This window comes from Hypanus sabinus, chromosome 10 (assembly GCF_030144855.1).
Source record: "Hypanus sabinus isolate sHypSab1 chromosome 10, sHypSab1.hap1, whole genome shotgun sequence".
NCBI lineage: Eukaryota > Metazoa > Chordata > Chondrichthyes > Myliobatiformes > Dasyatidae > Hypanus > Hypanus sabinus.
The window spans coordinates 105,633,003-105,659,233 of NC_082715.1; the positions used below are offsets into that span (position 1 = coordinate 105,633,003).

Sequence of the window (26,231 nt, forward strand, 5' to 3'; positions counted from 1 at the left end):
CGGTACTTAGCACCTTTCACGACACCTGACTATCCTGAAGCACTTTAAATCATTTTGAAGAGTTGCAATGTGGGGAGTGTTATGTTTTTGTGTAATCAAACATGCTGCTTTTTTTTCCATCATAGCAGTCATTTTTGCATTTTTTATGATTATCACCCAGTACTCGCTGTTTATGAACCCACAAATTCTTCTGTTTACTTCCTTTCGACCGTCTCTGCAGATGCTGCACTGCGTTCTTTCTTACTTCGAACGCCTCGCTGCGCTTTAACAGGTCTCGGGTTCATTTTAAAAATACCTCGTCGCCAATGTTATGTTTTGTAACAAAACTCTAAACTAATTCAAAGGAAGACACAAAGTTAGACCCTCATTTTGGACTCCAGTGTCTTCCTTTGAATTAGTTATAAAACATAACAGGGAGCACAGCAGCCAATTCATCACACAGTCAGCTCTTGCAACAGAAATGTGATAGTAGCAGATTAATTGTAATGTTGGATGAATGATGATTATTAGTCAAGGCAAATAAGTATTCAACTCTTTGATTTGTGTCTTGAGATCATAAACATCCATGTAGAAAGTGACCACTAACCATTACTAACGTCAGTGCAAATCTCCCTCACTACTGCATTGAAATCGAGATATCTGTAGAGTGAGACACAATAAACAAATATTGTTCACCCATACCCGACCTTGAATAACATTCAACTAATGTTGGTGGAATTTCCTTTTAAGGAAGAAATTGTATCAGTGAGATGATATCCACATGGGGTTCCTTTCCAATAAAACAACTTTCAGCCTACTGTTAATCAACATGGAAGTTAAGTATTTATATAACTGCATATCAGATAAGCTTTGGTAGAGAACACACCAATAGGACTTACGAAAAAAAATTAACTTTTGTTTATAGTTCTAAAAAATGGAGCAAGATCTTATTCAAGCACCGTCAACCTCTCAACTGAATAAATGCCTCGTTTTTATTTCGTATGTGTGGGCTGGATTTGCCGGACAGTTTGCACCTCCCTATGACATAGGAGTAGTTCAGGCCACGCCTCTACTGTTTACAGCGGAGCGCAGGTTGGTCTTTGTTATGTTTGCGGTGCAAATGCACTCTCTATTATGGAAACATGGTGAGTGTGTGGCGATGAAAGAGGAGAAGCAAACAATTTAAACCCTTAGAAGCTGTTTTTGCCAGCTGGTTAGGAACATCGTGATTCTCTGCTTCTGTAATATCTGTATTAAGCAAATGTGTTTACCTTAAAAACTTTGCACATTCATTCAGGCAAACAATTCAAGATGGCATGTTTGCTTAGTGTGCTGATTTGAAAGTTGAAGTTATAGCTGTGTGGAACAAAGACGAAGTTAAGCCATGGCAACAATCTGTGACTCATGTAGACAGTACCTGAGGGATTTTATGGAAATGATAGAGAAAGCTGCAGAAGAACTCCTGGAAAAAATAAAGGAGTTATTTCAGAAAATACAGAGCTGTTCCTGTCGAAAGCGAAAAAGTGAGCCAGACCGTCTTTACAATCCAGTTCTACAGCTACATGGAAAAGAGACTGCTGAGGAGTTCCTACAGCACATTGAAGAAGGTAAATTTGAAATAATCTAGTACCTTTCTTCTATTGGCATTACATTTCTTTACACTAGATTTAATTTTCTACCTTAATTTTATGCTGCATGAGAATTGTGGCCTAATTCCCAACAGGGCTTTGCAGACTCATTGTAGAATTCTCCAGATATTTTTATTAGGCTTTGTTTTTCCAGTGTAATTACAGCATAATTATGAAGGATTTTAAATATTCAGTTTTCTCAAGTTAATACATTTGACTATCATTGTAATTTCAACATGATATGCATTAATGTCCTTATACAAAAGTATTATCTTCAGGTTACTTTAATTGGAAGAGAAATCTTGATATGAACCTATAGAAAATTGCATTTTAGTGTGGCTTCAGACATAAGTAATTTCTTAGATCATATTAATTCTTATTTTGCCTTTGGGCAAGGTTAGGTTATTTATCTAGGAGAAGGATCTCATATTTTTATGAGTTATGAGATCATGTATCCAAGTCCTGCTCTTTAACCACATTTGGCAGGCCTGATGCACAGTTTTGACCCAAAATGTCTATAATTACTTTCCTCCCACAATATGGCTTCCGCTTTATTCTTCTGCCAATTTTTGATCTAGGTTCCAGCTTCTGTGTTCTCTTGATTCTCCATCAGGAAAATCAATGTCGAAGCACCACAAAGACCTGAAGGTGATTAACAAGCCTCAATCTAGATTCATTCCTAACTGTCGGTCGTTTATTAATAAAATGTTTTATATTCTAAAATATTAAAAGAATTATTACATTTTCCAACACATTCAATTTAGACCAAGTTTAGAAAATCACAAGGTTGAGCATTTCAGACTCACTGGAAAATACCGCAAAGAGGAACAATAAACCCATTCTGACAACTTTTACTGAAAAGGCTTATACTAAATCATGAAATCCAGATATAAGTTACTACTAGAGGTTCTGTATTTAATGGACCTGATAATTTTCTGTTTAGTTAATTATAGTGGGAGTAAGAACGGAATTATTGCCCCCTCATTGCATTTATTTTCCATTTTAAATTTACTATTGAATATTGCTCTGAAAAAGTTTGGCAAGTTTAGAAACTGGGAAGTGTTTTCCTCAAAAGTATGTTGGGTAAAATCATTGCTCATTAAACAGCAATCATGACGCTTTCACATAAATGTTAATCATGCGGACATTTATTACTCAAGGCACCATTTCAATCACCATGATTCACATATAATAAGTCTGGTTATCTGTTTGTCCCTGCAGCTTCAGAAAATAAAGTGATTGACTGGGAAAGCTTGAAGGCCTTGCAGGCACTAGCTGCTTCTGAAAATCCAGGTCTACAACAATCTGCTGCTCTCTACTATTTGCATATCAGCGAACAGTGTGAGTATGGTATTCAGAAACAAAAACAGAGATACCCAAAAGGGATTTATTTAAATGATGCAACATTGCCTTTTAAAACCAGATGGTTAGCAGTAGTCTTAGGTACACACAAGTTGAATTGTGTAACTTTTGCATTCAGTTTTCTAAACTATGACTTGGAAGACAGCATCAATAAGGAAGAATTTGGGATTAATATGGGAACTGGTTTTATGATTAAAATGTCCGGGTTGACTGCAATCTCACTAAAACACACAAAGAGAAAGATATTTTAAACATTGTAAAGTCAAAGCTAAACATCATTGCTGTTGAGTGAGATATGATGGCCCTTGTATGTCCTGCAGAGACAGGGAGTAGAAATTCAGTCAAGATCCTTCGTGTATATGATGCAGGTCATTCTTGCAACTTCACAACTGCAAACATCCAGAAGGAGGAGGTCTTCTCTCTACTTGGAGCATAGCCAAGCAGAGAAGCAGTTAATGCCACACCTTTTTGGTGCCTATTGTCCTTTTTGAAGGCAAGTTCCACTTTGTTTCTTCTTCTTTTTGCCTGGGGATCCTGGTCAGAAATATCCCTGCCTAAGATTTTCTATCTTTGTTTGAAAAGGCCCACCATGATGAATATCTTTGTGCCTACTATGTGTTTTGTGTGATTACTTGAACAATGCTAGGAATTTATGAATCTAATGAAGCATTGCATGTCACGTGTTTAAAATATTGGTCCCTCTTGTCTTTGTGGGCTTATTGCACAATTCAAGGCATATTTTTCTACTTGGAAATATTTCTGTGCTTCAGGCATCCAGTGAGCAGTCCAAATTGTAATTTATGCAATTCAATCTAAAGAATGAACATTATGGTTCTAATATTCGATAATCTGGTACACAACCTGTAGAAATGCCATGAAAACAGGATTTAAGGCTAAAATTGTCTGCTTATGTTATTTTCCATTTCCCCATTGGTGTAACTTTGGGTGATTGGGAGATGATTCAGAATATAAAACACAAGCAAACCATGCCCCTTATGCAAAGGTAAGGAGTGGAGGAGCACTGGATAATAAATTAGTGCAAGACTATGCTATTCTTACTGTCAGCACTATGTACCCCTACCAGCCAAAGAATGGTTAAAGGATACAGAAGACAGAAGTATTGTTGGAAAGGAGAGGAGAGAGAGCTTCTACCTCTTCCAACGATTCTGAGTGAGGCACAGAGACATCTGTATTTACTGACAATTACCTTTATTGTTCAAACTAACAAATACGTGAATTTATACACTAAATACCTTGTGTGCACATCTGCTGAGTACCCCTGACTCTCCTGGATAGTCAAAGAATGGCAAAGGTATTACCCGGGCTGAGGAATTTACGCTGGCCAGGCGCTCCTTGTTCCTCGTGGTCCCGACTCACTCTCCACATGTTCACGCAGGGTTCTTCTCGCCTGTGTCTGCAATGGTTATTCTTTGAAGTTACTGCCACCGGCGCACACAAAGCATCCACTTTTATATCCATTGCTTATCAATTCAAATGTCGCATTCCCGTGTCTTTGGCCGCAGGTCATGTGTCTGGCCTTTAACACCTGGTCATTGGCTCTGGTCCAAAGCAGCCTCCATCTATTGTCCTCTCCCCGTCAAGGGACAGTTGCTGACTCATGGCTCTTTGTTCTCAGTCAGCAATGAGCTTGATTCACCTCAGGTATTCACAAGTCTGCATGTTATAGCCAACCAAAGAACACCTCACAAACAACTCCTTATTGGGAAATGACCTCCAGTCCCTCAAATTATCTGAAGTCTCTGTATCTTCTTTAAAACACTAATCAAGTCTGCATGTCAAGTTCACAAAATGGAGAATCGAGTGTCTTCACAAAATGGCAGCCTCCATCCCCCAAGCACATGGCAAGAACAAAGACTGCTTCCACTGTCCTTGATTCATTTGAATTCACTGATTTGAAGATTGTCATTCTTTCTGGCCAACAGTATGTAATCAATTAACCAACTATATAGGGATTCAAGCAGGAACTTAAAAAAGCTGCAAAAGTCGATTTCTTAGACTAAGCACTCCTGAGGACGTGTCAGATTGGAAATGGGTACTGAAGTAACTGAGCATAGAAATTGTGACTTGTTTATGGATCTTCTTTTTCTTCTTCAGAAGTTTCTCTGTTTCAATGACGACTTCTGTTCTATTTCTATGGATTCTGAGACACCTGCAAGTCAGTGTGGGGTCCATAGAATCTTCCAAAGAATGCTGAGCAGGGCATTCATGCAGGTAGTTTAGGAAAAGAGGTCTTTCTCCAGGCTGCTACATGGTCCCAATGAAGAGACGTAAGGTCCTCCATGCCATCCACAATAGTCCTTTATTTTGAGTGCTCAATGACCAGGGATTCCTAAAAGTCAGTGAAGATGTTGCATATTTTCATAAAAGGTGTAATCTTTGCAACTCAGATTAGTGAAACCTAGCTGAGGGATGAGTCAAGGAATAATGTGAGTGGAGTTTGGAAGAATTCATATTCAGTTGCCTTAGATAAACTTGCTGTACAATACCTTCGTACAATGTTTCTATCAAAGTCAATAAAATGGAATTGCAGAACTAGTCATGGCAACAACAGAATAATATTTACTAAGTTGTAAAATACACAAAATGCTGGAGGAACTCAGCAAGCCAGGTAGCATCAATGAAAAAGAGTAAACAGTCGATGTTTCAGACTGAGACCTTTCATCAGGACAGGAGAAAAGAGATTAGAAGTCAGAGTAAGAAGGGGGAAGGAGAGGAAGAAATACAATGTAGTAGGTGATAGGCGAAACCGGGATAGGGAGACGGGTGGCAAGCCCTGTGGCACCCCACTAGTCACCACATGTAATTCCGAGAAACACCCATTCACTGTTACCCTTTGCTTTCTATCTGCCAACCAGTTTTCTATCCATGTCAATATCTTAGCTCTGATTTTACCCACCAATCTCCTATGTGGGACCTTATCAAATGCCTTCTGAAAATCGAGGTACACTACATCCACTGGATCTCCCTTGTCTAACTTCCTGGTTACATCCTCGAAAAACTCCAATAGATTAGTCAAGCATGATTTGCCCTTGGTAAATCCATACTGGCTCGGCCCAATCCTATCACTGCTATTTAGATATGCCACTATTTCATCTTTAATAATGGATTCTAGCATCTTTCCCACTACTGATGTTAGGCTGACAGGACGATTGTTTTCTCCCTCCCTCCTTTCTTAAAAAGTGGGATTAGCCATTCTCCAATCCTCAGGAACTGATCCTGAATCTAAGGAACATTGGAAAATGATTACCAATGCATCCGCAATTTCCAGGGCCACCTCCTTTAGTACCCTAGGATGAAGACCATCTGGACCTGGGGATTTGTCAGCCTTCAGTCCCATCAGTCTACTCATCACTGTTTCCTTCCTAATGTCAATCTGTTTCATTTCCTCTGTTACCCTATGTCCTTGGCCCAAGGGAAGGGGGAGGAGTACCAGAGGGAGGTGATGGCAGGAATGGAGATAAGATGAGAGAGCGGAATGGTGAAGGTGAAGGGGGAGGGCAATTACCGGAAGTTTGAGAAATCGATGTTCATGCTATTAGGTTATAGGCTACCCAGATGGAATATAATGAGTTGCTCCTCCAACCTGAGTGTAGCCTAATTGCAGCAGTAGAGGACTGACATGTCAGAATGGGAATGGGAATTTTTCCCCTGCAGGACATTATTGAGTTTTTACAACCCAGGCAAATCACCAACAAAAGAAAATCTGCAGATACTGGAAATCAAAGTAATACACATAAAATGACGGAGGAACTCAGTAGGCCAGGCAGCATCTATGGAAAAGAGTAAACAGTTGACGTTGTGGGCTGAGATCCTTTATCAGGACTGGAAAAAGAGAGATTAGAAGTCAGAGTAACAAGGTGGGGGAGGAGAGGAAGAAGTACAAGGTAGTTGGTGATAGGTGAAACCGGGAGAGGGGACGGGTGAAGTAAAGAATTGAGATGATCTATATATAACTCCAGCCCCACTAATAGGGTTGAATTTCAGATGGTCGAGCAAGGGCAATTTATGATAGTCAACAAAGTACCCAGGATATCTTCAAGGAGCTCCAACACCCAGGGCATGCCCTTTTCTCACTGTTACCATCAGGTAGGAGGTACAGAAGCCTGAAGGCACACACTCAGTGATTCAGGAACAACTTCTTCCCCCTGCCATCCGATTCCTAAATGAACATTGAACCTGTGAATACTACCTCACTTTTTAAATATATTATTATTTTTATCTATTCAGTATGTACTGTAAGTGATTTAATTATTTACTATTATTTTTTATTATTTTTTTTCTTCTATATAATGTATGGGGGTGATTGATAAGTTTGTGGCCTAAGGTAGAAGGAGTCAATTTTCGAAAACCTAGCACATTTATTATTCATCCTCCCCTAGTGTTGCCACCATGTCCTCATGGACCTCCTTGGGTGATAAGCCCTTGAGACTGAGGTAGCGGATGACTGCACAAAGGCCGATGTTGGCTTTCAAGAAGGAGCTGGATAGATATCTGATGGATGCTTTCAAGAAGGAGCTGGATAGATATCTGATGGATAGGGGAATCAAGGGATATGGGGACAAGGCAGGGACTGGGTTTTGATAGTGAATGATCAGCCATGATCTCAGAATGGTGGTGCAGACTGGAGGGGCCGAATGGTCTACTTCTGCACCTATTGTCTATTTTCTCAGACAGTGCTTACCTGCTATTTTCAATTACCTGAAACAGAAATACCACAAAAGTTATTAACTTCAAACTTTCTGCATAATCACTCAATAACCCCTGCTGTGGACCACTTTCTGGAGATCCCAGACGTCGACTTCTACAAAGAAGGGATCCGTATGCTCCACGACCACTGGACTAAATGTGTGCATGTAGGAGGGGACTATGTTGAAAAATAAATGTGCTAGGTTTTCTAAAATTGACTCCTTCCACCTTAGGCTACAAACTTATCAGTCACCACTCGCATTGCATTGAACTGCTGCTGCTAAGTTAATAAATTTCACAACACATACCGATTTTAGTAAACCTGATTCTGATTCTGAAATGTTGGCCTTGTCAGTGGTGCCCAGATCTTGAATAATAAAGGAATAAAAATACTGCAATGAAGAAGATGAAATCTGTCCAGAGTTTGTGTTCAGTAATGTTTACAAATTGCATTTATTAATTAATCTTATATTTTTACTAGTGAAAAGTGAGTTGCCTGAAGAATACTTGGAACCATATCATAATTTGTTACAGTCCAGCGACTTGGAAGTGCAAAGGAAGGCATCTCTATCCCTGGTGAATCTCTTAGTAGAGGGCAATGGTGAGTAAAGCTGTGGAGGGGAAATGTGCTCGTGTCTGTTAAAGCTCCAATATACTAATGGAGCTCTCAGCTGATCTCAATGGTTTTAAAAGCATTCAATGAAAATATTAGCAAGTTCTACAATTTCTTCTACAAAGAGGTTTAGGGTGCAAAAGAAAACCAGAAAAGATATTGCCGTAAGAATTATCTGTAGAGAGGAAATTACAAGGATGCTGGAACATTTGGCCCATGAAAGGCAGTACAGAGATTGAGGGTTCAAAGTTCATATATGTCACCATATACTACGCCAGGATTTATTTTGTTGCAGGCATTCACAGTGGATCAAATGAATAAAAAAAGAATCAATGAAAAAATACATATAAACAAAGACTTACAAACAACCAATGTGGAAATGTGGGCAATATGTTAAAATACACAAATAAATAAATAAATAACACCAAAAGCATGAGTTGTAGAGTCCTTGAAAGTGAGTCCAAAGGTTGCGGGATTCATTCAGACTAGATGTGAGTGAAGTTAACAACGTTGGTTCAAGAACCTGATGGCTGGGGTGGGGGGGGTAATAACTCTTCCTGAACCTGGTGGTATGGGACCTAAGGCTCCTGTATCTCCATTCCAATGGCAGCACTGAGAATAGAACTTAGCCTGGATGGTGGGGGTCCTTGATGATGGAATCTGCTTTTTTTTTGACACTGCCCTTGTAGGTGTGCTCAGTAGTGGGAAGGTTTTATATGTATCTCAGTACATGTGTCAATAATAAACCAATTGCCAAAGAGAAAGAATAGGTTATTGTCACTACAGTGGATGTCATTAATGTTAACCTAGCATCAAAAGTAGTTTATCTTTGATCTCCTTTTCCTCTTATCCCAAACTTTCATTTTACTATGATTGTCTTTCAATCCATAAGACAATCCTGCTTGATAAACATATGGCAATGGGCAAATTTGTTTGAACACATGTCTTGCCAATTTTAGACTCCCAGAATAAGATAGATAAGAACAGAATGAAGCTATTCAGTTGATCACATCTGTGCAGATTTAAAAAGATTAGCACACTTATCTCACCTTCCAGCACTGGTTGAACTCCATGTCCAAATATTGCTTAAGCTTGCTGAAGATTCTGCCTTTACTGGGTAGTGAGAGTCAGATTGTCTTATATCCTGCCACCCACCGGCTTCCTAACTGCTGGCAGGTCTGGGTTTCCTAGTGAACGCTAAAGCCATAATCTTGCTGGCTGAGCTTTGCCAGTGAATTCCTGGTTTTCTTCCAGAGCTGAACTCCTCTGAAGTCTAGCAGCACACTAGGAGCTTGCTGAATTCCTCGCAGGTTTACGCTGGGAAAGGTGAACCTTTTGTATCATTGTGATAGCTTTTAATTATTTATGGCTGTTCTAAATGTTCTCTTTTTGTTTAGAGTCATTAAGTTATAGAGCTATACAGCATGCACACAGGTACTTATCCAGTGCTTCTGAAATGACGCTGTTGTACTGGTCTCAACCACTTTTTCTGGCTGCTTATTCCATATACTCACCACCCTCTGCATGAAATATTGTCCCTCAGGTCCCTTTTCAATCTTTCTCAGCTCACCATAAGCTGCTACCCTTTAGTTTTGGTCTCCGCCACTATGAGAAAAAGACTATTACCATCCACATTCTCTTTGCCTGTTATTTCAAACACTCCTTAAGGTCACCTTTCATTCACCTCTGAGGATTAAAGACCTATCCTGGCCAATCTCCCCCTATAACTCAGGCCCTCTAGTCCTGGTAACATCCTCACAAATCTCTGCACTCTTTGCAGTTTATCAATGTCTTTTCTATAACTGAGTGACCAAAGCAGTACACAGTGCACAGTACTCCAAGATACAACGTGGAAAAGGTCCTTCTGGCCCTTTGTGCTGCCCAGCAACCCTTGACAATCCACACTTACTCCTAACCTAACCACGGGACAATTTACGATGACGATTTAACCTAGCTGGTGCATCTTTGGACTGTGGGAGGAAGCCGGATCACCTGGGGAATCCCCACACATTCCATGAGGAGGACATACAGATTCTCCTTACACAGGCTGCCGGCATTGAACTCCGAACTCTGACGCCCTGAGCTGTAATAGCTTGGTGCTAACTGCTACGTTACCACGACACCCACACTTAACCTACTGCAATATAATGCTGCAACTCCTGTGCACAGTGCCTTGACTGAAGAAAATCCACCTGTGACTCTGCTTTCAATGAACTGCCCTGGTATTCCTAGATCCCTCTGTTCTATTACACTCTCTAGTGCTCTCCAATTCATAGCATTAGTCCTATGCTAACTTGACTTTTCAAAATGCATAACCTCACACTTATCTGTATTGAAATCCCTATGCCATTCTTCAACCCATTTCTCCAACTGATTAAGACTCTTCATGGAATCTGTGGTAACCCTCTTCATTATCAACACCCAATTTCTTTACCCTTGTATTTTTTTGAAAACAAGGATCTCCTTGACAGCATCACAATATTTTGATAGTAACTTACCTTTATGTAGCTGTTTCCAGTCTACGTTCACTGAGTCACTAATTAGTGCACTAGACGTACTCCATTTCAGAATATCTACTACTATTTTAATTTTTTTTCTTTTCCAAAAATGTGCTAAATCCAGCAGAATTATTATCGCAGCCACAAAATTTTCTCACACTAATGCTTGTTCCTCCAACTCAGCCTCATTCCTGAAAATTAAATCCAGAATTAGACCCTTTTCATATTGGACGTGCTACATACTAGCTATAACACTTTCCCTTAGTGCTGTTGTGGAGTTCTGTGCCTCTTTCACACTAATGGTATTCCTCTTAATAACAGGAAAATGATTATCTCCCTTTTTTTTGCTTACAGGTTTGCCCTCTCCTATGAAGTGTTTAGTATACTTGTAATACTCTTGTTTTTTTAGTTCAATGAATGAAGATCATCTGGTGATTCTTCTAACGCTTTGTCCTTTTTTATCCAGCTTTTGCTTCATTAATATTTCCAATCCTCCCATTCTTTTTAATCCTCCTCTTCTTTGGCCTATAACCAACAAAATTAAGTTGGAGACAGAAGAGACTGAAGATACTGGAATCTGGAGCAAAAAATCAAACTGCTCTGGGAACTCAATGGGTCAAGCAACATCTGTGAAGGGAAAGAAATTGTCGATGTTTTGAGTCAGGACCCTGCATCAGCAGAACATTAAGCTGCCATTTCATTTCCTTTAAGCGATGTTTGATTTATTCTTAGAAGTCTTAAACTTCCACATATCCTCAAGTTGTCTCCGGTGACTACTATAATTTTACCTTGTACAGCTTGATTCCTTTGTATTTTGTTTGCAAATGTTTTCTCGCTTTGCAAACTTTGTACATGAATCCCAGCTTCTTTCCATTCCTTGCCAAGCTATTTAAAACTCTCCCATAAACTCTAACCCAATCTGCCTCACACTCCCTAAGTCACAAGGGTGTTAGTCCCAATCTGGTAAAGATGGTGCTCATCTAACCTGAAAACAGGTCTTGTACTTTTGTAGAGCTGTTCCTAATGCTTCTAACATCTATCTAAAGCCTTCTTCTAAATCATTGTTTTAACAACATACTAGATTTCACTGGCCTCCTATACAGTCTGGGGTGTCCTATTTGGCAGGGAGGGGGGAGTCTCGTACTCTCAGTTGCTTCATGCCATGGAAACTGGCATAAGCACCTGCCTGATGAGTTTATGAGGCATAAGGCTCAGGACAGACTTTAACTTTTAACCATACAGTCGGGGCATGGCACTAAGTACAATCTAGAGATTACTACCGTTGAGGTACTGTGTGCTTTGTAATGTCCTTATTAATTCTGCCTGCAGGATCTCATCCTTTTTGGTGCCTATTTCACGGGTATTGATTTAGACCACAACTTCAGGCTCTTCAGGGTAGCTGCCTGCTCAGCGTGGCACAGCCAGCAGAGCCACTGCCTCGCAGCACCAGCAGCCCAAGTTCAGTTCCGAACGCTGCTCTTATCTTTCTGAAGTTTGCACACTTTCCCTGTGACCAGGTGGCTTTCCCTCAGGTACTCTCGTTTCCAGCCACCATAAATTGCCCCTCATGTGTAGGTGAGTGGTAGAGCTTGGGCGGAGTTGGTAGGAAGAATAAAATGGAACTAGTCTAAGTGGGTGCCTGGTTGTCAGTACGGAGTTGATGGGCCGAGTTCCGGTAACTCTGACTCTCTGCTGTTGTTGCCATATCCTTACAATCCTGGCACCATGAAGACAACATATTATACTAGAACCATGTTTGTAGCAGCACCCGTCTGCTTCCCTTGCTCTAGAATCCTTTACAGGTATTGTTCTTTCAAACCTACTCGCTCCCTGTTCAAAATGAGTTGTGATGCTATGGTTTTGGTTCTAAGTGAACTCCATGGGGGAATCCTCTGCAAATCCCCTCTCCACTATCCCCTGATTATTCTGCAATTTTGCTTAGGGAGTGAAATGCCCTCAGGAATCACCTGAGCTACCTGTCTGTTCTTTCTTGTTCCCTGATAATTACAGTGTCTGTACTCTCTTAATTTCTGCCTTCTGTGTCAACTTGCCATCACTTAAAAGGCATTGTTGTGTAACTGAACAACAAGACGAAGGCAATTTGCACTAGGCTTAAAATGAAGGAAATGCTGGTCATAAGGCATAAATGATGCCATCTGAACCCTACTTTAAAATTAATTTGAATGTTAATGCCATTTTTAAAAATTGCGTGAGAGCTGCAATACTATCTGGAATCAGTTCATGAAGAGTTAAACTCAGCATTCCTGCTTCCCATCCTCTTCTTTTTCCCCCTTGTGTTGCTGCCGGAAACACGAGTATTATTGTCAGCTACCATTAGAAAATCAGCTACATCATCTGCACTCAATGACTTTTCATTTGTCAAAGCTCAGGTGACAAGACCCATCTGTCTGACCTTCTAAATAGGTTGTATGTCCTCCTTACATTGCTTGCTTTTGTTCATGCATAAAGGATTGGGTGAGGCACTGTTTTCATTTAATTTCCATTTCCAGTTTTAAGTAATTTTCATATCAGTTTTGTTAACTGCAAATTATTACTAAATGTATGCAGACTGTCTTTTTTGTTTTAAACACTGGTTTATGGTAATAACATATGAAATGATTTCCCAACACTCATACAGCTGTGAGAGCCTGTTCTGTTCATCATTTCCATTACCCCTCTACACTTTTTTTTTCCCACCTCTTTCCTTAAGTGAACAAAGAGAAAGTTGTACAGATTGGTCTGCTGGAACCTATACTGGAACTGCTTGGCTCTGGAGATGTCACTGTGCAGTGCAGCTCGTGTGCAAGCATTGCATCTTTAGCCACCTCAGGTACAGTATGTTTATAGAAACTTTCAAGCAAGTAAGGGTGCTTTTGAAATGCTCAATCATCATCATCATACTAGAATTTCTAAATGGAATAAGACGGCATGTCTCAAATTTCTAACTTGCACTTACATCTGCCCAAAGCTTGGTGTCAGGACTGTTTAAATCAATGCACAGGGGCAATAAGTAATTAGGAGAGCTAACAGAATGGGATTGTTCATTGCCAAGAGGACTGCATTCCAAAATAGGGTGGTTATGCTTCATCTGTAACAAGGCATTAGTTCAACCACATCTGAAGTATATTGTGTACAATTCACCTCCTTACTTAAACAAAGATGTTAATGAGTAATGATTGGGAAGGTTCACGAGACTGCTACCTAATGATGGAAGGTTGGTCAGGCTTGTCTTCGATGGAGTTTAGAAGAGTGGAAGAGACATTGAAGGTTCTGAACAGTCTTGCCAGCGCTGGTCACGTCTGCCTGCCCTGGCAGACTGGTGCCGTTGTCTCACAGCTCCAGTGATCTGAGCTCCGGCGGGGAGTCTGCAGATTCACTGCGTGGCCACTTGCATTCCAGCGGCTTCTCACAGCTCAAAATGGGTCAGTTGTCTCTAGTGTGTGAGTGAGTGGTGGAATGTGGGCGGAGTTGATTGGAACATGGAGAAAATAAAATAGGTTTAGTAGAGGACTATAGAGATTACAGTATGTAATGTATATAGATTATAGTATAGGATTAAAAGCATTAGTCTAAATGGGTGCTCGATAGGCAGCATGGACACAGTGGGCCAAAGGACGTGTTTCTGTGCTATGACTGACTTTAGTGGGAGAATCTCGAACTGAAACATAGAACAAAGGTCAAGCAAAATATTTGCTTTCAGAGGATTATCAGTCATACTTCACATTTATCATGATGTGTTATGACATGGAAGGAGGTTGTTCTGCCCATCAAATCTATGCCAGCTTTAAGTGCATTTTCATTCGTCCCACTTCTGCTTATTTCCCTATAACTTGTTCTCTCTCACATCCCACCAACCTCCCTGGACCCTCCTGTCATGCACATATACTAGGGGTAATTTGTAGTAGCCAATTAACCTGCCAGCACATCTTCCGGATGTGAGAGGAAACGAGAGAACCTAGCGCAAGTCCAGGATATCACAGAGCATGTGAACTCCATATAGACATCACCTAAGATCCGGATTGAACCTGAGTTGAGAAGCCGTAGGACAAATTGTTGACCAGCTATGTTGTCCTTTAGCTATGCTGTCATTGTCAAGGACAATGACAGCAGATTCTTTAAATAATCTTAAGGCAGGCATAGATATATTCTCAATAAGTGGGGAGGTGTGAAAGGTAAATAGGGGTGAAGAGGAATGTGGAATAAATGTTACAATTAGCTCAAACATGATCTTATAAAATAGTGGAGCAAGCTCCAGGCCTGAAGGGTGTTGTTGTGTTCCTAATTTGTATATTCATTTGTATGTTCTTATTATATGGCTTATACTGGCTTGAATACATTGAGTTTTTGTGATTTCTCTCATACATTTTAACTACTGGAGCCCAATGAAGCCATTACTTTCCATCCTGTTATAATTTCTCCATTGTTCATACATTAAAATACATTGTAATGCTTTCTGCATAACTTCATAAGTCCAATTTATTTGTGTTAACATGTGAACTAAGACCTTTAACAGGCAAATTGAGTCTAATCCCAGCCAAATGTACATTCACAAGACATAATGAGACCATAAAACTATCTGTCACTATCCTAGATGCAATGAAATAATCAGGATTGTAGATATTATATTTTCAATTTATTTGTTATACTTTTTATTTTGTGAAAAATCAGCAAGTTTTTGCAAAGGCTAAAATGTTATGTCAGTGTGGCATGTGGATATCTGTTTAAATATCCTCAATTGATTCAGTAACATTCCCATTACCAGGCTAGTTCCTGTACGTGATAAGGTATCAGACATTCAAATTGAAAATAAATAAATTAGAAATCTTCTGCTCCATGATGTTCAAATATAAATTTTTCATGTTGACTCTTGACTTTGTTTTGTATTTTACTGTTATTCATCTTTGCTGTTTATCTGCCAGCATTAAACAGACAAGCTATTGCTTCTGAAGGAGGAATTACTCCTCTGCTAGTTCTTTCAAAGTCTTATGACCCTAGAGTGCAACAGAATGCAGTGGGTGCCATCCTCAACCTATCAAGATCAGGTAAACAGAATGACAAGCTTTGCTTTAACTTTGCATGCACTCTCTTGCTGTAGAAAATGCAGATTTTATCCAAATGATTAAACAGTCTGCTGAACCTTAGCTCTTCAAAATAACACATAAGCACTTTATCAGCTTTCAGATCAGTATTGACTACCTCCCTATTTCTGCCTTTTGTCAACAGTAAAGCTTCACATATTAAAATCTCCCAATGCAATTGGTAGAATTTCATTAAACAGACATTGATCCTGAGCAAAGACTGAAGTATTAGAGATGTAATAAAAAACTTTGTTATATACTTTGTTTTTAAAGAGGATTTTAAAAGGAGAAAGTGAGGTGAAAAATGTTATACAAGGAACCCCAGAGCTCAAGAGTATGCACATTAACATAGCCTGTTGGGAACAGGCAATCGTTATCCATGTGATGTATGTATCTATATGTCTAAAATGGATGTGTTAATGTGCTCTCAACGCTGACAAATTTAGAATTGCTACTTAAACCTTATGTTCTGGAGAACTGAGGGCATATGCAGAATTTAGGGGTAAAAGAACTGAATTAGACTCAAGGACCTGGAGTTATAAAAATACAGAGCTTTTAGAGGTTTGTTGAGCTGGAGCAGGTAACAGGGCTGCATAATTGATGGAGGTACTTTAGTGCATAGGTGACAATTTTAACTCAGAGGCAAGGTGGGAATGAACATTGTCCACAAGGCCATTTTAAATAGAAAAAACAAGATGTGATGGATAAGTGCTGCAGGTTAAGACATAGACATTTTCAACAAGCTCATTTATAACATGACACAGAAAGGGAGAGCAGCTAGGAGAGTACTGGAATCTTTGACAAAGGCCTATGTAAGGACCTATGTAAAGTATAAGCTAAGACAGGTTGAAGAAAGGAGTAGACAGCCTTCTTGATAGAGAGGAAAAGCAGTCAGAGTATTCAGAGGATTATTGGACACAGAATTAGGGTATTGGGGGATTCGTCAGGGAAGTGGGTAAAGTAAATGATTAACTTTGATTTTATCAGCAGGCTTGAGGAATCTTTAATGTTTTATGTTCAGATCATGATTTTGAATCTGTGGATTGGAGTGAGGTGTGATCATGGGGATTAATGGAAGGACGGAATATCTTGATGGAGAAGAAATTGATGGCTTCAGTCTTCCCTTTGTTGAGAGGAAGGAAATTATTCAGGAGTAAATTTCAGACAGATTGTCAAATGTCCATTCTGAGTAGTTTTAAATAAGCTAAACTTATATTTTTATAGAAAAGATTCAACTTCTCCTGTGCAAAGAGGGAGCATTGCCAGTCCTGATCCTTCACCTACAATCTCCTGACTCCGAGATCCAGGTAAGTTGCATTGATGATCTCATTCTGTACGTAGGTGTCAAAATAAGAGAAAAGGGTAGTGTTTTTCCAATAAAAGTGAATATTTTTTTAAATCCTGCACATTGTTGAGGATCAGATTTTTTAATGTTGTCCAATAGTGTCAAATATTGTATTTACTGTGGGTCAGGTTGTGCTGGATATTCTTAAGCAGACGAACAATGTCAACAAAAATACGCTGTGGCTAGCCAAAAGAAAGTGGTGATCATTCATGACAAAGCATTTTGCATGTGCTCTTCCTGAAACGAGTTAAAAACTGATGTCAGTTCTGCTGGAGCTTTGTTACATACACCTGTTAGGGTGCATTCTCCAGATATCTTATGAGGTAACCGTAGCCTTCAGCCAGGAGCAGATGTCATCAGGTGGTTCCCAACCTTCACAGAGTGTTTCAACCCTTAACCACGACACTCTCCAGTTGGTGGGCGAGCAGTGGTGGCAATCACTGCCCATCTGCTCCTGGCTTCAAGCTTCCCTCCTCTCGCCTACTCCAAATTCAACAAGAGGCTCGTTCTACCTCTTCCCCCAACCCACGAGCTGCTTGTTTTTTGCTCCTTTCATCCAGACCCAGAGCTGACAACAACTGCCATGTTGATTTGGCTGGGAAACCTCTGCAGATGATCTCCACAGGGAACAACCATGCCTGCCATCTCTTGACTTTGTTCTCCTGCACTAAGGGCTGATACTTCAAGGCCTTTCTCTCATGGGCTTCTTCCCATCCCTCCTCCTACGGCACCATCAGCTCAACCAGAAATATTTTCTGGTCTTCAGTTGACCACAGTACAATGTTCAGGTGGAGGGTTGTGTGCACCACCTCCAGGAACTGCAGCCTCCTTCCCACATTGACCCTCATCTCCCAGGACCTGGCCATTAGCAGCAGATTTGGCTTTGGTTGTTTGGTTACGAAAGGCCTGGCTCCCTCTTTGGTGAAGCTGATGGCCTTCCTCAAATCTGTGCCAGCGTCCTCGCTCTCTCTCTCTCTCTCTCTCTCTCTCTCACTCTAATGTGTCAGCAGGAGCCAGCAGCACCTTATCATGGCGCCACCTATACCACCCTTGAATTAGAGCTATTTTACACCTGGACAGTATATGGGCCAGTGTCCCTTTTGACCACAGAGCTTACAGTTAGGGTCCTCTGTCATCCCCCATGTGTACAGATGTAATGGTGAAGGAAGGGTGTCATACACGGATTGCAAGAGGAAGGAAATAAAGAAGGGCTCCAGTCTCCATAACTCTGCCCATGAGATCTTGCACCTGGGCAGATCCCATTTTGTCCCAGCACCCTGCCTCTGTTCCACTGCCTTTGACATCCGCTTCTCTTCCTCACGGATCCATACTTCTGCCTGTACCGTGTCTCGCCTGTTCCTTATGCTTGCGTTTCCCCACTGCCGGAAGTGAACTGAGCCAAGGCCTTGCTGCCCGACGCTGGGGTTGCTGATGGTATCTCACCGCTTCAGAGAGCACACTGCCTGCTCTTCTGCTGCGTTGGCCAGATCTGGTTCCAACGCCTGCTTGCTTTACCAGGTCGTCATTGGAATCTCTCAAGCTTAATAAGGCTCTGCATTTAGCCACCTTGAATTCCTCCACAACAGATGACAGGGGAAGCTGCAGCTGCCCGGATCAAATATAGAGGCCCACTGAAGAGATGTTTGGGGGAACTCCTAACCATCTCCGGAGGTGCTTGTTAGTTTTCCTGTCAATACCCTCTACGGCAGTCATCCGGCACTCGTAAAGTGTGAAGAGCCAGAGAAGCCTGGCCAGGTAGAGCCAGGTCTTGAATTTAGCAGGAAGTTCAAATTTGTCGATCTTCTTCAGCCATTCGTCTGTCTGCTTCACAGCATTGGTGACATTGGCCCCATCTGTCAGTGACGCATTAAATCATTTCCCCAAGCATTTTATCGGGTTATCTTCGATGGAAAGGTTGACTTCACCCTGAACTTGGAGGCTAAACTTTGTAGTTACTTTGCCCTTTCTGATCACCATACACCTGGACTTCTTGGCCTTGAAGGACATCCTCGCCCAAGTGGCTACATTGTCCAGGGTTTCCAATACCCGTCTTGCTTGGACATGTGATACAGTTGTTATAGTGATGTCGTCCATGAACCCTCGTAGAGCCGGCTGGGCAATGCCCGTCTCTAGCGTCAGGCCGCGGGTTACGTCTTCTGCTGCTGGTATTAGGAGGTTCTCTCCCATATTAAATAGGGTGGGGGAGATGGTGGACCCTGTTGGAATCCCCTTTTGGAGGTCCTGCCAACTAGTTGTGAAATGGACTGATGCAAATCTGAGTTTGAATCCACCTAGGCAGCTGGTGATCATGTCTCAAATAGCAACTGGGATGTAGTAGTGGTCAAGACCTTCTAGGATGAGGTCATGTGGAATAGATCCGTAGGCATTTGTGAGGTCCATCCATACAACTGTTAGGTTGCCTTTTTTCTGCTTGGCCTCACGGATCAAATGGCTAATCATTGAGGTGTGTTCCAGACACCCCAAAAAGCTTGGAGTGCTGCCTTTCTGGGTGGATGTGTTGATATAGCGGTTCTGCGTCATGTAAGAAGTCAGCCTTCTTGCAAGCACAAAAAAGAAAATCACATCCAGGAGAGAAATTGGCCTAAACCGGGCAATTGTGGAAGAATCCTCTTCCTTTGGAAAAAAGCACCCCCTTTGCCAATTTCCAGCTTGATGGAACAGTACCTTTGGCCCAGACCTTTCTCATGACCTTTCACAACCTCCGAAGAAGTTTTGGGCATTTCTTATACACCTTATAAGGTATGCCACTTGGGCCTGGGGCAGCTGATGCTTTAGCTTTCTGGATGATGTCCTGGATTTCGTGCCACGTAGGCTGCTTCACACTCAGCTCAATTGATGGTTTTTCTGGTCTACGCACAGCTCCATTGGTTCCTAGTCCCTGACCCCTCTGTGGGTCACTGTGTGCCTCCCACAGGAACTCCTCTACCTCTGGCTTCGAGCTGGATAGTATACCAGATCTTTGTTGGCCGAGAAGAGCCCTGGTGAAGCTGAGTGGATCTCTCACAAACTGTGCTTGCCTTTTCTCTTTATTCCTTCTTTGCTGTCGAAGATGTTCTGCCCTCCAGAGTTTACACAACCGTTCCCGCAGCATGCTGGTTAAGTCCTTGATACCTTCTTTTTCGGCCAGTGAGCTGATTTTAAACCTCTTGTGGAGAGTCTTTAACCTGCCTGTCAAGCGACAAACCTCCCTTTCCCTCCTATTTGGTTGCCGCAGTTACTTGGGCTGGCCTCTCCGCTCCATTGGGCCAAATTGTTCCTCAGCTAGATTGTGAGTGAGTCAATCTTTCTGTGTACTGGACCTGCTGAGGCAACTTCCAGGATGCCGTCTAGATCATCATCGAACTGCGTCCAGGCGACTTTGTCTGACAATCTAGGCCATTTGATCCTGTCTTTCCTTGACGAATGGCTTGGGGTAGCCGAGCGGGAACTCACTTGGTCTGTTGTTCGGTGCTGAGGCGGAGAGATCTTCAGCTCTGTGGGGTGCTTCCTGGCCGACATTCTCCTTCATCTCACCAGATACTAAGTCCGTGCACTGCACTTGGGTCACCACTGATCCACATCTAGACCTGCTCTGGTGTATCTTGAGCCCTCTGATCTTTTAATTGACTTTAGAGTGTCACAGAAATATGCCCCAGGTTTTGTTTATGTTGAGACTTCAGGTGGAGTTGATTGAGTCTCAGTAATTTTGGGTATGATAGGGTTGCTGCTGCATTGATAATCCAGTGACATAAATCCAAACTAGCAAATTATCTAAACCTGGTATAAATAACCAGTAATAATATGGTGATCATAAATCTATGAGATGGTCATTAGAATCCATTGTTGTTAAATTAGGTTCCCTAAAGAAATGGAAGTTGTCTTCCTGTCCTGGACTTGCTTTATGTAACTCTAGGTACTCAGCAGTTTAGTCAACTCCCAATTGCCTGAAATAACCTAATGAGTAAACTGCTTTAAAAAAGTATTTCTGGTATCAACCTGAACAGGTTTCCACTTACCTTTACCTATTTCCCAGATGATCTCTGGCAGCTGGTAGGCTTAGTTGTTTATGATTCAGAGCTCCACGACACTTTGTATAATAATGACACGTCTACAATTATTGGGATTCGCTGTGGAGGCAATGATGGTATAAACATTAAACTATAATCTAGCTGAGTCACTAATAGAGAAGAAGAAAGCCCTTAACTCCCAGTGGAGTCGGTGTTTTTTTTTTAGCAGGCCTTCGATGCTCTGCTCAGCATAGATGGAATGTGTGCAAGGGAACCGGCTGGATTCGGACTCGGGACTTTGCTCCAAAGTCTGGCGCTGATGCCGCTACGGCACCAGCCAGCCTAGTCACTAATAGGGGAAACATGAAACTAAACTGAATTTTGAAAAGTTTTAAAAAAAATTATAATTGCACCTCTAGGTTGGATTTAGTTATGAGTCACTCATAATTTGAAAATCTCTAGCAATATATGCAATGTGCTGGAGGAACTCGATGGGTCAGGCAGCACCTATGGATGGGAACAAACAGTCGAAGTTTAGTACTTTACTGTGGAGTCTAAAACTAGAGGAGATAGAGGATATAAAACTTGACTCCAAGAAAGGAATATGAGAATGGGACATACTTGCTTTAAGAAATTGGTTTATGATTTTCATGCATTATGAGATATAGAAGTTGCCAACCTGATGCAGACATGTTTGTTTGGCAGACCTAGGCAACACAATCCATCTGCTGACCCCACAGGAAACGGGCTACCACTGTGGTATGCCATGACTGAAGCTTTAATCTGGGACATGATATGGGACAGCGTATATAATATGTCTATTTAAATTGCATCCTCAGCAGGAACTGTAAATGCAGTGTGTGGAACCAACAGCTTGTCTGAATTTCAAATGACTCTAAACATATTACAACAATAGTTTGAAGGAATTACAACTGTCAGCCACTTATCCTACTTATTCATGTTTTATGGTTTTCTCTTGATGTTATTCCCCAGTGTCTCATTATCAACTGAAAAGGATAGAAAACTCTTTCTATATTTACATATGTCATTTCAAAGCTACAGCAAGCAGCTAATTTGATACACTAGATACCCAATGCAATAAGTCCAACTATGCAATCATTGTTGTTGTCACTCTAAGTATTACAGTTGTGCTGCATTGACCAACATAGCATTGAACCCACGTCACCATCAGTCCATGCTTCAAACAGGTGATGGCATTCTTCTTAAGATGCTACTGTCTCTTATGTCTTCCTCTGTGGAAAAGGTAAGTTATTAATACAATCCATTCTTGTTACTGGTTATTTAAAATTACATCAAACCAATTTCAAAGAGACAGTAATAATTTATTTGATATTCTAGTCAAGTTTTCCAAGCTCATAAAGCCATGTAAAAATTGTATAAAGGAATTGACTTCTGATGAAATACCAAGTCACTTCACCTTATTAATTTTTCTACTGGCTTCTTGCAAAGGTTTATTTCTAATTCTGAGCGTCCTTCGGTACTTTGAACTAATGAGCATTACTCATGTGTAAAGTCTATCAAAGAGTTCTTGTAGACTGCACAATAACTCTAATGTTATTGTCTCTCAACATCAACACTTCTGTAATTTAACCACAAATCTGCCTTATACTATGGGTCTTCAGGAATGATAACCCTTATTACATTATAGTTAATGCTATAGACTTCATCAGATTGCTTGCAAACCTTATCCTTGATTTGTTTTACATTATTTGCAACATTCTTCAGAAGTGCTCACCAAACCCTTAATGCTTCCTAATTCAATTAAGTCAGATTCCACTGAATATCACATCAATAGACATTTTTCTTTACTCTATTTAATTGTGGTTACTCCTTAATCTTCTTTAAAAATGATGCCTAAGTAAGATACTTATTTTTCAGCTCAGACTAAGTCAGTGTCACAGCCAGCGTACCATGGGTTAGTGCTTAAAATGAGCAAAAATTAACTTCATGTGTCAAGTGATCTCTTTTACTGCATTACTATTCTACAAGTAGTTACCCTTTTTTATTATTATTATTATTTCATCTAGCTTCCAATGCAGTTAGTCTATTCATAGACTTTGCTTTCTATATTTTTCTATTAGTCCATTGTTTATTCCAAGACATTCTGCAGTAAATACCTTTGTGGCCTCTTTTTGAATCCTTCTTGATGTTTAATCCTTCATGATGTTAATTCTCCTATTGCTCTAATTTAAATCCTTTATTTTTCCTCATGAAAAGATAAGAGTACCAATAAGGTGTAGATAGAGTGGACGTGGGGAGAATGTTTCCTGTAGTAGGGGAGTCTAGGGCCAGAGGGCATAGCCTCAGAATACAAGGGTGTCCCTTTAGAACAGAGATGAGAAAGAATTTCAGAGTGTTGTTGGCTCTGTGGAATTCATTGCCATGGATGGCCGTGGAGGCCAAGTCAATAGGCACACTTAAAGCGTTAGAAAGGGTGTCAAAGGGGAAAAGGCAGGAGGATGAGGTTGAGAGGGATAATAAATCAGCCGTGATTGAACGGCGAAGCAGACTTGATTGGCCAAATGGACTAATTCTGCTCCTGCATCTTATGATCCCAATCTATCATACCTCATTTAGCACAGGTTTTTAGAAAAACATTCCAAAAAAAAAGACATCTCCAAGATATGTGAAAAGATACAAGCAAAGAACACCAGCAGCTTTGTTAAATGGATTCCCAGGTTTATGGATCATCAGCAATTGAGTACTTTTAATTAAATTTTGTAATTTTCAATAGGTTTGCTGTCAAGCATGCTCCTGCCTTAAGAACTTGTCTCTAAATGGTAAGAATTCAATTTTACACTAAATGTAAATAATTATAAATTAATATCTATAACTCCTTTTGTAGGAATACTTTTACTCTTATTTTTTTAGAGCATGATATTTTGTTTCTATTTGATCCAATGTACTGTTCATGGTGGGTTAATTGTACAAATATGGATTTCTGATCATTTGCACAAAATACTTTCCTTTGAATTTTGTTGTCTATGAAGTGCTGCAGTTGATATCAAATTAGTGTTTTGTACCTATTTTCATATTTCCTGCCTCAGTCAAAGGAAAGTTTTTGAAAATCTTGGAGGGAATGTTTAGGAGAGGTTTGTCAGGTGCTCTGATTGTCAGTGTTAGAAGAGATGATCATTAGCATGTTATTGTTATATACGTAGTTTGTATTTCTGAGACTTCTACACGCCAAAGCAAAACACTGTTGCTGCTGTAATCTGAATGATAAAAGCACTCCTCAGATCAGGCAGCTGAGTGGAGAGAAAGGAAATGCTTCAGGCAGGTGACGTTTTACAATGCATTTTCTACTTGTGTTTTAGTTGTTGTTCCTTTTTGCACTTTGTGGCACATCAGGCGGCATTTTCTGCCGTTTCTTTAGCATTTTATCTGCACTTTTACGAGGCGAAGTTGCTTGCTTGACACTCAACCTAGCACGGATGGAAAGCGTGCAAGGAGCTGGCTGGATTCAAACCCAGGACCACTCGGCTCGAAGTCCGGTACAGATGCCACTACACTACCAGCCGGCTTATGTATCTTAGTTAGTCTTTACATATCTTAAATAGTCTCGTAACTAAGCACTCAGTGAGTTTCCAGAACAGAACGGCTTGCTCCAAATACAGTAACTTTCTGTACTTGATAGCAACTTGTTATATTTGCTATGGGTGAATGCCAGGAACACAGAGTGAAAAAAATCTTTTCACAGCTATTCTGAAGATTCTGCCAACTATTATTTTAAGTTATATTTCTCAGAAATTGTTAACAAAATATATTCCCCATCAGTATAAACTCATCACCAACAATTTTGACTTGATGTAAGTGTAAGGAATGGGAGGAATAGGAGGCACCGAGCAGGACAATATAATGTTCAGTAATACATACAGTGCCGTGAAAAAGTACCCATTCCCCTTTGCTCCGTACTTAGTGGAACCACTTCTCGCAGCTATTATAGTCAGTAGACTTTTTGGATAAGTGTCTATTAGCTTTATACAATGTGATGGAGCAAGATTTGCCCATTGTTCCTTGCAAAATTGCTCAAGCTGTGCCAGGTTTGTTAGGAAATGGCAGTGGACAGCAATCTTGAGACCTTGCCAGAGATGTTCAGTCTGGTGAAGTTCAGGACTCTGACTGGGCCACTCAAGGACATCAATTTTCTTCATTTGAAGCAACTCCATGGTTGCTCTAGCAGAGTGCATTGGGTTGTTATCCTGCTGAAAGACAAACTTCCTCCCCAGTTTAAGCTTTCTGGCAGAGGCTAGCAGGTTTTTATTCAGGATCTCTCTGTATTTAGCAGCATTCATCCTCCCATCAGTCCTGACCTGATTTCCAGTCCCTGCTGCTGAAAAGCATCCCCATAGTATGATGCTACCTCCACTGTGCTCTGCAGTGGGAATGATGTTACCAGGTTGATGTGCAATATTAGATTTACACCACACATACCACTTAGTGTTGAGGTCAAAACAGGTCATTTTAGTCTCATCTGACCACAAGACTGTCTTCCATGTCTTTACAGTATCTTCTAAGTGACACTTTGCAAAGTCTTTACGGACAAGGATATTCTTATTTTTTGCAGTATGCGTGGTGTAAATTTAATGCTGCATATCAGCACTGTAACACCATCATTGCTGCATCTAGCTTTGAGAGGCCCTCTATTAGCTGCGGTCAACCATGTTGCATCCCAGCAAGCCAGGGAGGGACCGAAACAAATTGGCACCAGCAGCGTCACAGGAGTTTCCAGTTAACAATGAACTCAACATAGGGCAGGCTTGGGGACTCCAGCTTCAGATTTTTCCTTGGGGTTTACTCCCAAAGCCTTCCCCATGAGTGAGACTTGTCACAAGGCGATGGCAGTTTAAATCAGAGTTTTCCTCCTAGATGAGCTGATGAGCCCCAGCTGCCTGAAGCCACTGGTTTTAAGGCCTTTGGTCTTTCTGTCAGAAGAAATAGTTCCACCAGTCCCAGTAGCTAAGCCACATGTGCATGCCAGGAGCTGGACTTG

General features: G+C 40.8%; 1 protein-coding gene across 1 annotated transcript in view; it reads left to right on the top strand.

Moving 5' to 3' along the window:
• Positions 1–1,054: 1,054 nt before the first annotated feature.
• Positions 1,055–26,231, top strand: part of LOC132400929 (uncharacterized) — a 37,135-nt gene continuing 11,958 nt past the window's right edge. The window contains exons 1-8 of the mRNA XM_059982503.1: positions 1,055–1,586; positions 2,829–2,948; positions 8,158–8,277; positions 13,498–13,617; positions 15,707–15,829; positions 17,090–17,172; positions 22,356–22,481; positions 23,973–24,018. Of these exons, the coding sequence (XP_059838486.1) occupies positions 1,364–1,586; positions 2,829–2,948; positions 8,158–8,277; positions 13,498–13,617; positions 15,707–15,829; positions 17,090–17,172; positions 22,356–22,481; positions 23,973–24,018 (961 nt within the window). The 5' untranslated portion in view covers positions 1,055–1,363. The remainder of the gene's footprint in view (positions 1,587–2,828; positions 2,949–8,157; positions 8,278–13,497; positions 13,618–15,706; positions 15,830–17,089; positions 17,173–22,355; positions 22,482–23,972; positions 24,019–26,231) is intronic.